The sequence below is a fragment of the Tupaia chinensis genome, unplaced genomic scaffold (assembly GCF_000334495.1).
Source record: "Tupaia chinensis unplaced genomic scaffold, TupChi_1.0 Scaffold141247_1, whole genome shotgun sequence".
Taxonomy (NCBI): Eukaryota; Metazoa; Chordata; class Mammalia; order Scandentia; family Tupaiidae; genus Tupaia; species Tupaia belangeri.
In genome coordinates this window covers 507,281-518,162 of record NW_006201110.1, presented here as the reverse complement: position 1 = coordinate 518,162, position 10,882 = coordinate 507,281, and the positions used below count along the sequence as shown (strand labels likewise).

At 58.5% G+C, this 10,882-nt stretch overlaps 2 protein-coding genes across 4 annotated transcripts in view; one reads left to right on the top strand and one right to left on the bottom strand.

Moving 5' to 3' along the window:
* The window catches only part of PAQR4 (progestin and adipoQ receptor family member 4), a gene marked incomplete at its 5' end in the record, with an annotated part of 3,713 nt that extends 832 nt beyond the window's left edge, over nt 1–2,881 (top strand). The window contains 2 exon segments of the mRNA XM_006162998.3: nt 865–1,086; nt 1,213–2,881. Coding sequence (XP_006163060.2) covers nt 865–1,086; nt 1,213–1,646 — 656 coding nt within the window.
* Nucleotides 2,873–10,882, bottom strand: part of PKMYT1 (protein kinase, membrane associated tyrosine/threonine 1) — a 15,068-nt gene continuing 7,058 nt past the window's right edge. The window contains exons 1-8 of one of the 3 annotated variants that reach the window (XM_027766145.1): nt 10,024–10,064; nt 6,199–6,708; nt 5,004–5,497; nt 4,370–4,476; nt 4,073–4,245; nt 3,832–3,989; nt 3,076–3,153; nt 2,873–3,007 (exon numbers count right to left, since the gene is read on the bottom strand). In XM_027766145.1, coding sequence (XP_027621946.1) covers nt 2,896–3,007; nt 3,076–3,153; nt 3,832–3,989; nt 4,073–4,245; nt 4,370–4,476; nt 5,004–5,497; nt 6,199–6,549 — 1,473 coding nt within the window. In that variant the 5' untranslated portion in view covers nt 6,550–6,708; nt 10,024–10,064 and the 3' untranslated portion in view covers nt 2,873–2,895. Of the gene's footprint in view, nt 3,008–3,075; nt 3,154–3,831; nt 3,990–4,072; nt 4,246–4,369; nt 4,477–5,003; nt 5,498–6,198; nt 6,712–10,023; nt 10,065–10,882 lie in introns of those variants that run through there. The other 2 variants (XM_014581924.2, XM_027766144.1) reach the window with 2 other exon arrangements.

The following is a 10,882-nucleotide window of genomic DNA, read 5'->3' as shown; positions in this document are numbered from 1 at the left end:
CCTGCCCGGCCCCTGCCACTCCCCGGCCCAGCAGCCCGGCCTCCGGGCTCCGCCTGCTGGCAGCTCCTTCCTCCCCTCAGGCGCCGAGCCCCTCCTCCGCGCCCCGCGGAGCTCTGCTGACACAGCCCTGCCCGTCCTTGAGTTGCCCCAGCCAGAAGAGGGGCCCTGAGCGCGGCCAGAGTGGGTGCCTTCCCCACGTGGGGGCGGGGTAGCGCCCGGCAGTCCGGGGCCTGCCCCTGCGAGGGCGATGCCAGAGTGCAGTGGGGAGGGTGCAGTCCCCCACAGGGCCGGGGCTAGGAGGAAGAGCTCCTGTCGGGGGAGAAGGCACAGGCCCCCTTCTTTTCGGCCCCCTCTGCCTCACTCTAGACTTGCCTTCCCTGCCTGGCCCCGCCCCTTTCTGGAAGACAAAAAGGCCCCAAGTCTCCGTCTGTCTGGTCCGGGCACTTTTGGAGAGGAGGACCGGCCTGCCGGAGGAGCTGTCCCAGCCAGGGAGGTCAGGCCTCCTCAGGCCCCGCTCACACTCCAGACCCAGCTGAGGCCTCCTTTCCGGGACGGCTGTCCTCGCCGGAGAGCAGCCTGGGAGTCAGACTGCCAGGTTCTGTCCTCTGCCTGCTCCCGCCCGGCTCCGGCTCCGGGCAGGTCGCTCCGCTCCGCAGCCAGCGGGGTGGTACTGCTGCTACCTGCAGACCTGCCCGGCGCAGGCACAGTGGTAGTCTCCTTGGCCCGGCTGGGCTGCCGACCGCTGAGACCGCCACAGACCTCCTTCTTGCTCTGGTCCCCTTTGGGGTGTCTAGACTGGTCTGGAAGATGCGACCCCTCCTCAGTGCTGAAACCGTCTGACTGGTGACTGTCTCCCTCCCCCAGGGCTGGCCCTGCTGGGCTTCCTGGTGCTGCTGCCAATGACCATTCCCTGGGGCCAGCTGGGCAAAGACTGCTGGCTGGGGGGCACCCACTGCGTGGCCTGCCTGGCACCTCCTGCAGGCTCGGTACTCTATCACCTCTTCATGTGCCACCAAGGAGGCAGCCCTGTGTACTCCCGGCTCCTGGCCCTGGATATGTGTGGGGTCTGCCTTGTCAACACCCTCGGTGAGACAGGACCCCGGGGGTGGGCGCTGGGGGCCGGGAGGGGGGCAGGGCACGCCTGGAGACCCCTGGGTGGGGCAGGGCAGCCAGCCCCTCAGGCTGACCGCCTTCTTGCTCTGTCCTGTGCAGGCGCCCTGCCCATCATCCACTGCACCCTGGCCTGCAGGCCCTGGCTGCGCCCGGCAGCCCTGCTGGGCTACACCGTGCTGTCGGGCGTAGCTGGCTGGCGCGCCCTCACTGCCCCCTCCACCAGTGCCCGTCTCCGAGCCTTTGGTTGGCAAGCTGGTGCCCGCCTGCTGGTCTTCGGGGCCCGGGGAGTGGGGCTGGGCTCCGGGGCCCCAGGTGCCCTGCCTTGCTACCTGCGCATGGACGCACTGGCGCTGCTCGGGGGACTGGTGAATGTGGCCCGCCTGCCCGAGCGCTGGGGACCAGGCCGCTTCGACTACTGGGGCAACTCCCACCAGATCATGCACCTGCTCAGCGTGGGCTCCATCCTCCAGCTGCACGCAGGCGTTGTGCCGGACCTGCTCTGGGCCGCCCGGCATGCCTGTCCCCCGGACTGAGCTGCCCTGCCCGCCATGCTGGCCAGCCTGCCACCTCTGGAAACAAGCACCACGCTTCCCTCCTCCTGCGGGTCTGCAAGTCTGGCTCCCTGGACCATCCAGCACATCGGACACCCTCTAGCAGCCTCGTCCTTCATCCACTCCTTCCTGTGGACTCTGCTTCTGCTGCCCCCGCCTCAAGTTCCAGCTCCCTTCTGCCTTCTCCAGGACCATTTTGCTGCATCAGCTAGAAGAAGACGTTTCCCTCTCTGAGCCTCACTTTACCCTCTGTGACCTGTAATGATGGTTTAGGCCAAGACTCTGGGTCACATCTTGCTCTGACAGTTCTGCCGGCCTGAAGCCATCACCCCACCCTGCCCTCATGGCCTCTCCCAAGCTCCTCCTGGGCACCTGGACCAGCCCTCCAGCCCACGTTTCCCAACTCTATCATTTAACAATTTTTTTGGCCAGAGGGTGTATACACTCGCCAGAGAGACCAAGAGATGGGAGAGAGAAAGCACCCCGAGTGAGTGTGGCCACGACACGGTCCCTTCTTCATTCTCCTTCCAGTCCAGATTCAGAGCACGCACGCACACACACCCGGTGTTTCTCAAGCCGCTGGATCTGGGACTTGGGCCGACTGGCCATGTGGAATCACTCCCTTAACTACCATGCCATAGGGCACCCCGACTCCCTCTCTCTGCCCTGCATGCCAGCCCTCCCAACAGCTAGAAGCTCACCCACCCTTCTCCCATCTGTCCACAGACATGGAAGAAGGGGTTCAGGGCACAGGACTAGCCCCTTCTCCCAAGAACAAGTGGGCACTGACCCTTCTTGTGCCAGCTGGCCAGAGGGCATGAGGCTGCTGCTGCGCTCTCTAGACCACTGGCTCAGATGTAGAGTTCGGCAGCCCTGGCTGCAGGCCCCACTACATCGTGGGCCCGCCCTCCCTCCTGACTGGCATACTGTGCCCACCCGGGAAGGCTCTGTGCCCCACACAGCATGTGGCTCCAGTCCGCTGGACCAAGGCCCAGGTCCGCAGCAGGGCTCACTCAGGGCCATCCCAGGGCCTGAGCCCCTGGACGACATCAATAAAGGGATGGGAAGCACAGAGTTGCCACGTGAGCAGGCTTGGGTGCTCCCAAGTTCCAAGTACCTTTTATTAGACAAGGCCAGGCAGAGGGGACCATGAGAACTCCCAGAGGGACCCCAGCTTTCGAGGGGGCGGGAGGGAAAGGAATAAAAGGTTAAAACCACTGAAGCCTGGGGCTCAGACTGGGTCCAGTGAGTCCTCAAACAGGCTGAGGAGGTTCCGCGGCTCAAAGGAGGGGCAGGAGCCCTGAGGAGGCGCTGTGTCCACGTCACTGAGGCCTAGGGCGTCACTGGGGGGAAATGGAGGTGCTCAGGGCCTAAAAGCCAGCCCCGTGGCCCCGGCTCCCAGCCCACTCACCTTCGTGTGCACCTGCTCTGCGGGGTGGAGGTGCTCCCCCGGGCCCGAGCCAGCATGGCCTCTGGGGAAAAGCAGGGCCTGCAGGAGGGAGGCAAAGCAGGTAGGGTGCTGGGAGTGGTGCAGGACAAGACCAGCTAATCCCCACTCAGGACCTAGGCGCGGCCTGCCAAGGGGCAGGGAGCCCCAGCCAGAGACAGTAAAAATGGTGCACTTCGACAGAAGCACTTTTGTAACCTTGTGAGTCCTTCCACTTGACTGTGCTCAGGACACTGGGCTTCGACCCAGCCGGTTTCAAGAGTACTATGGCACTTGGTATCTTCTGCAAAGTGCCCCCAGAGTGATGGGTGACATTTTTGAAAGAAAGGGTTAATGGTGGTGTCCCCTGAGAGCTGTCTGCCGACACGTGGTTTCCTCTGCAGCAGTTTCTGAATTAATTACAGCCTCTTCCTTGGCCACCAGCATCTGGGACTAAGGACTTCCTCCCCAGCGGGGGTTCGCCAGGCTCTAGGACACTCCCTCCCTGAGTAGGGATGGTGCCTTATCCCTGGCCACCAGCAGCCTGTAGGGGTGGAGGCTACATGGCCTGCCAGGCACACTCTGTGTGAAAGCGCCCTGCACGTGACGCTGTGTGTGAGCCAGGGTCAGGAGAAACGCCGTGCTCTGAGCAGGCAGGCTACACCTCTGCAGGCCAGGTTCCCTTTCCCCCTTCCAGGGCTGCAGGGTGGGGGATAGGCTCTGGGAGGGGTCCACACTCACCCCACTGTGCTGTCATCACCCCAGTTGCTGGAGAGGCTGCTGTCCAGGAGGCTGCATGGTGGCGATCCAGGCGGGGTGACTGGCGGGCCTGGGGGCCGCAGCCAGCTGGCGGGCTGTGCCAGCCCACGCCAGAGCCAGCATAGCAGGGCCAGCAGGGCCTGTGGGGACAGGAGGCCTCAGGAGGCAAGGCAGGGCCACAGGCCTGGGGCAGGACAGATAGCCGGGCATGGTGGGATCTTACCTGCCACAGGGCCCATGTGCGACTCGAGGCCTCCGCGGCTATGTAGCACAGGGCGCCCCAGGGCCGTGGGCGCCTGAGCATGGGCAGGGCCAGCAAGGCCTCAACCGTGGCCCGCAGTTTGGGGTCGGGATCCAGCATCATGACCAGGACAGAGCGCAGCTCGGGAGAAAGACCTGTCCACGAGGTGGAGCAGTGCAGGTGGTCAGGGGTCAGGGCTCCCAGAACGTAGACTGGGCCCTGCCGCCAGCCACTCCCCAGTGGGGCTGGCAGCCCGGCCCTCCTGTGTCACCCACTCACCAGCAGTGAACTCAGGGGGCAGGTAGCCCCGGCGCAGCTGCTGCCAGCCCTCCCCGCCGCGGGGCAGCTCCATGTTGCACGCCACCTCCAGAACGGTGAGGCCCAGACTGGGGGGACAGAGCAGGGCTGGCCTCGGGACACAGACCTGCCAGGCTGCCCTTGGAGCAGGGCTCCAAGGAGGCCCCAGAAGGACCCGTGACATGCCTTGGCAGGATGGGGTGTGGGCCCATGCCAACAGAGTCTACGTGCTACCCCGTGGGTGATGGGTCTTCCCAACAGCCCGCTGGACAGGTACCATGTGACTCTGGGCATTACTGTCACTGTCATCATCTGCTGAGAATGAGCAGATGCGACTGCTGAGGGCAGGGCCATGTGGGTGAGGGCCCGGCCGTCTACACTCCCTGCTGACTGCGGGCTCCCCCCCACTGTTGAGCTGTGAGGAGACAGGCTAACTGGTGTAAAGCGCACCTGAGGGCTCCTGCCCTAGAGGAAGCCTGACCCCAGAGACCCCCCACCCCCCAGCTAGAGAGCAGAAGCGGCACCTCCCTGGCCTAAGGCCCAGACGGAGCCTCCTTCCTGGTGAGCCCCGCTCTCTGACCATCCCCAACCCACCCCTCCGCAGTGCAGGCCTCACCTGAACACGTCTGCTGCTGTCCCGTAGGAGCCCTGCAGCAGCTCAGGGGCCATGTAGCGGGGGTCTCCCTCCTGGGCCTCGCTGGCTCCGGCCCCCCCCAGCTCAACCAGCAGCCCAAAGTCACCTAGCTTGCAGCGGCCCCGGGGCCCCAGGAAGATGTTGGCGGGCTTGACGTCCAGGTGGACTAGGCCTTGGCTGTGCAGGTGGGCCAGGGCCAGCAAGGTGTCGCGCAGGTAGCCCCAGACCTGGGCTTCAGGCAGGCTGGTGCCCCGGGCCTCACAGTGCTGCTGTAGGCTGGGCCCACACAGCTCCGTCTGCAGGTACAAGAGGCCGCCCTCTTCCCAGGCCTGCTCCAGCCGCACACAGCGTGGGTGCCGGCCCACCTTCTCATGGCCACCCACTTCCGCCAGCTTGCGAGCCCGGTCCTTGGGGCCCCGGAATGGCGACATAGAACGCTTTACTGCATAAAGCCGGCCGTCATCCTTGGAGCGCACCTGGAAGAGAAAGGGGGCCCACAGGCCCCGGGGTGGGCTGGACCACCAGGGCTTGACCATTTGCTGGGGGCCCACAAGACTCTGTGGAGGGTGTGCACAGCTGGCATGTCTTAGACTCATGTGCTGCCGTAGCAAAGCTGGGCCAGGCCAACCCACAGGGGCTGGCAGCAGAGACGCTGGATGGGAGACAGCCTGTACATGGTGCTAAGGGAAGCTGGCTCAGCATGGAGGCGGCAGGCTGTGTAAACGGGCTCTCTGGAAGCACGTGCCCCAGGGGCCTGTGCTGGTTATACTTTTGAACAAATTGTCTTCTGACCCTGGAGACCCTCACCCCCAACTAGAGAGCAGGAGCGGCACCTCGAACAGTATTCGTTCAAGAGAAAACTACTATTTTAAAGAAAATACAAATGGTCAGAAAATATAGGAAACAGAGGTGGCAGGCAGAGGCAGCCTGTGGCCTCCAGCCAGGGTGGCGTGTGAGTTGGCAGAACCTGCCCAGGACCCCAGCAGAACTGGTTCCAGGGCAGGAGAAGGCAGCCGGAATGCCATTCAGGGGCCACTATGCACAGGGGCAGCCTGGAGGGGCCTGAGAGGGGGAACTGCTGGCCCAGGAAAGGGGCTGTGGGGCAGACAGGCTGCTCAGAGCACTGCTGTCCAGGGCAGGGAGTGTGGCCAGGCCTAGGAAGCTGCCCCTCACTCACCTTGAAGACCTCTCCGTAGGAGCCACGGCCAAGGCGGCTGAGCCTCTGGAAGCGCTGCTGGAAGAAAGATTCTGGCCGGCGTGGGTCGTACCCGGGGCTCTGCATGGCCTCAGAGGCCTTGCCTAGGAATGACACCTTGCGGGGCAGGGGCTGGTGCCAGCCTGGGGTCCGAGGAGGGAAGAGACGGCTGATGGGGATGCTGCCCTTGGCAGGGGGCCGGGGTGGGAGGCTCTGGCTGAGCCCCCTGGGCTTCTTGAGGGAGAAGCCAGGTTCTGCATGGTGGAAGTAGGCCGGGACAGGGACTGGGGTGCCACTCAGGGGTGGTGGGGTACTCTCTGTAGGCACGGGCATGGCCAGTACGAGAGGCTCCGGGGCAGAGACGGAGGCTGGGCAGTGCGTCCTCTTAAACGGTACCCAGCTGTCTGGCTCCCAAGAGGCTGCACAAGACGGCTGTGTCCACACCGCACCGGCGCTGGGCTGTGCACATGAAAGCCGTGGGGCAGCAAGCACCTGCTGGGAAGAGGCAGGGACAGACACTCAGAGCCCTGCAGGCAGGACATCCGCTTGTGGCAGAGACCATGTGGAAACCCCGGGGCCCATCCTCGAGAGCGCCCAGTTCAGGAGAGAAGCAAAACCCAAGGTGGGTTCTGTGCCCGTGGGGACGCCCCACCTCTGTGCAGCCCCTTCCCAGACCATAAGAGACACAGGAGCTAGGCCCTGTCCCTCGTCTCCAATTCCAAGCCAAAATCTCTGAATTCCAAAAGCTGCGTTCTTTCTTTTTCACAGTTGGGATGCCAGACTTGCTCCGGTCGCAGTCGCCCCGTACAGAATGGTGGCGAGGAGCCCTGTGCTCTCCCCAGGACTGGTGGAGATGACGCACGATCCAGCAGTTAAAGCGTCTGGACATGCTCATCAGGGCACACAGCATGCCAAGGAGGGTCCCAACTTGGCGACAGGATGCCACTCCCCCACTGCGCTGCGGCAGGTTCGCCAAGAGGGTGGGCTTCTCCCCCTTCCCAGAGGGCAGGCTGTCCGCATGCCGCACCCAGCTGTCTCCACAGCACAGCACGTGCAGGAGGACGGCCATGCCCCATACGGGTACTTTCTTTTTCCCTTTATCTCTCTGCCTGCCCTCTGGAAAACTTTCTAAAAACTGGGGCCAGCAGGCATGACGGTTAAGGCTCTGGACTCTCAAATGTGCTTCAAGTCCCAGACCTAGCAGCTTCCTTTCTCATCCCCTCCAACCTTGGTCAAATTTAAAAAATAATTATAATAATACATTAAATACTTCTTTAAACAACAACTGGTTGAGTATTTGGTGGCAAGTGATTAAGAAAAGGCTGGTCCCCTGTTAGAGCAATGAACCACCCTTAAGCAGCTTATACCCAGAGAACTGGAGAAAGGACAGCGAGGCAGTACTGTTGTCAGGACAAACTTTCAACACAGGCCTCAAAAGCAACCTGAGGGACCAGCAGTTAGCGTAATGGCTATGTCGCTGGACTCCCACGTAGTTGACTGCAGTTTGAGTCCGGACCTGGTGGCTTAAACTCACACCGGGCACGTGTGCATGGGTGCCCAAGATCCTGAGAGGAGAACGGAGGAGAAGGGATTGCGGCATGGCCATCCCCCCTGAGGGGGTGATTTCTCACTTTCCGTCTCTCTGTCTCTCTCTGTCTTTCTGGCAAGCGCACATGCGCTATAGCAGAAAACTCTCAAAAAAAAAAAAAAAAAAAACCTGAGAGGAGTTCCCCAATTTTTAAATTAATTTTATCTCTTATTTTTTTTGGAGAGGTTTTTGCTATAGGGCGCATGCGCTCACCAGACAGACAGAGAAAGACAGAGAGATAGAAAGTGAGAAATCACCCCCTCAGGGGGGATGGCCATGCCGCAATCCCTTCTCCTCCATTCTCCTCTTGGGATCTTCGGCACGCACGCACACGCGCCCGGGGGGTATGACACGCCGCCGGGCCCGGGAATTTGAACCGCAGTCGACATAGGAGTCCAGTGACATAGCCATTATACTAACTGTTGGTCCCTTTATCTCATTTTTTTAATTAAAATTTTTTTAAAAGATTTTTGCTATAGGGCACGTGCGCTCACCAGAGACACAGAAAGTAAGAAACCACCCCCGGGGGGATGGCCACGCCGCAATCCCTTCTCCTCCGTTCTCCTCTCAGGATCTTGGGCACACGCGCACACACACCCAGCACGAGTTTTAAGCCACCGGGTCCGGGACTCAGACCGTGTTCAACTACGTGCCAATGCAGCTACATAGCCATTACGCCATCTGCTGGTCCCCATTAATTTATCTCTTCCATGAGAGGAGACTGAGAGGTGCATCCCCAACAGGGTCTTCACACCATGATCCTGCCCCCAGCCTTCACCTTAGCCAGCCAGGATATCAGGGGCACATGCTTTACCATGCATGTACAGGGAGGCCTTCCCACATGGCCTCCCCATGGCAGAGCGCCAATAGCACTGGGCCACCACGGCTGGCCAGAGGAGCCCAGATTCCCTTGAACTACTCTCCAGAACAATCTGTGCCCCTGGGTAATATTTAAAACAACAGGGACCAGCAGATGGCAAAATGGTTATCTCACTGGACTCCCACATGGCCAACCATGGTTCAAGTCCCAGACCCGGCAGCTTAAACTCGTGCCAGGCATGTGTGCATACATGTCAAAATCCAGAAAGGAGTGGGGACCAGCAGGTGGTGTGGTGGTTAAGGTGTTGGACACTCCCACATAGGTGACCACAGTTCAAGTCCCAGAGTGTTGGCTTGCTTTCTCACTTTCCCTCTTTCTCTCTCTGTGTCTCTCTCTGGTCAAATTAAAATGATTGAATGAATAAATAAAATTAAATAAATAATTCTAAAAAAATAAGTTCACAGAAAGTGAAATTATTAAAAAATATATCCAGAAAGGAGAATGGAGAAGGGATTGTGGTGTGGCCACACCCCCTGGGGGGTGATTTCTCACTTTCTGTCTCTCTGTCAAATACATGCACCCTATAATAAAAATCTCTCTCCAAATAAATAAAATGACAGATGAGGGGCCAGCAGGTGGCATGGTAGTTAAGGTGCTGGACTCCCACATGGCCAACCAGAGTTTGAGCTTCAGACCTGGTAGCTTGCTTTCTCAACCCCTCCCACCCCCATGTCTTTCTCTGGTGAGTACATATACCTCATAGCAACTTTAAAAATAATAATAAAATTAAGTAAATAATTCTAAAAAATGAAAATTAAAAAAAAAAAAAAGCAACTAGCCCTCAACTAGCAGAACCTATTAGCTGGGGATAATTGGGAAGGACAGTCAGAGGGAGCCCCCCTAAAATTACATTGTCCCAGGGTGACTATACACATACCCAAGCTAGACCCTCAAGAGTGACCTCAGAGGCTTCATGGTGCAGACAACAACATCACTCTGTTACTACAGCCAGTAACAACCAGTGACCAAGCAACAGCCCCAACCCCACAGGAGGGCAGGAAACCAGGACCCACGGCTGCTACAAGCGAGCATATAAATGTCCAGTTTTTGCCAAAAATATACAAGGTATACAAAGACACAGGAGAGTGTGGCCTATACACAGGAAAACACACACGCACAGTACAATGCAAACCGCCTGTGAGAGGTCTCAAAGTCAGGGTCAGCAGAATCTGAAGCAGCTCAGAGAACTAAAGGAGACCATGCTTAAGGAAGCAGAGGGAGGGATAACATGATAGACTGCCAATACAGGTAGAAATTATGAAACGGCAACTGGAATTGTAGAGTTTAAAAGTGCAGGGAGTAGTAGGTGGCACGGCGGTTAAGAGCACTGGACACTCACGTGGCTGGCCACAGTTGGAGTTCCAGATCAAGTGGCTTGCTTCCTCTCTCTCTCTCTCTGTCCCTCCCTCACTGGTCAAATTTAAAATAAATAAATAAATAAAATAAAATAAAATAAAGTTTGGTGAAATAATTATTTAAAAAAAAAAAAAAGAGCAAACATTTTTTAAAAAGTTTAGAAGTGCGATAACATTTTAGTTAGGGACCAGCAGTTAGCATAATGGCTATGTCGCTGGACTCCACGTAGTCTCGGACCTGGTGGCTTAAACTCACACCAGGCCGTGTGCGTGCGTGCCCAAGATCCCGAGAGGAGAATGGAGGAGAAGGGATTGCGGTGTGGCCATCCCTCCTGAGGGGTGATTTCTCGCTTTCTGTCTGTCTCTCTGTCTGGCGAGCACACGCACCCTATGGCAAAAAACTTTTAAAAATAAAAATTTTAGTTAAATTTCAACAGAGAATTTGGACAGTAAATTTGAACTGGCAGAAGAAATAGTGAATTTAAGGACAGATCAATAGAGATTAGGCAATCTGAAGAACAGAGAGGGGAAAAAGGAATAATGAAAGGGAACAGAGCCTCCAAGACCTGTGGGACACACACCACGGAGGGCACCCCACACCTAGTGGGTAAAGGAGAGAAGGGAAAACATTTGAAGACATAATCTCTAAAAGTTTCCCAAACATATCCAAGAAGGACAAAGGACGAATGCAGCCATCAACAGACACGCATACGAAAAGTGCTAAAACCAGGACAGATGGAGGTGTGGTGGCTGGGGCAGCTATACCCCACCTGGCCAAGTCCCTGACTCAGCAGCTGGCTGGTTGCTCATCACTGCGGGCCCTATATATAAGGGGCTTCAGGA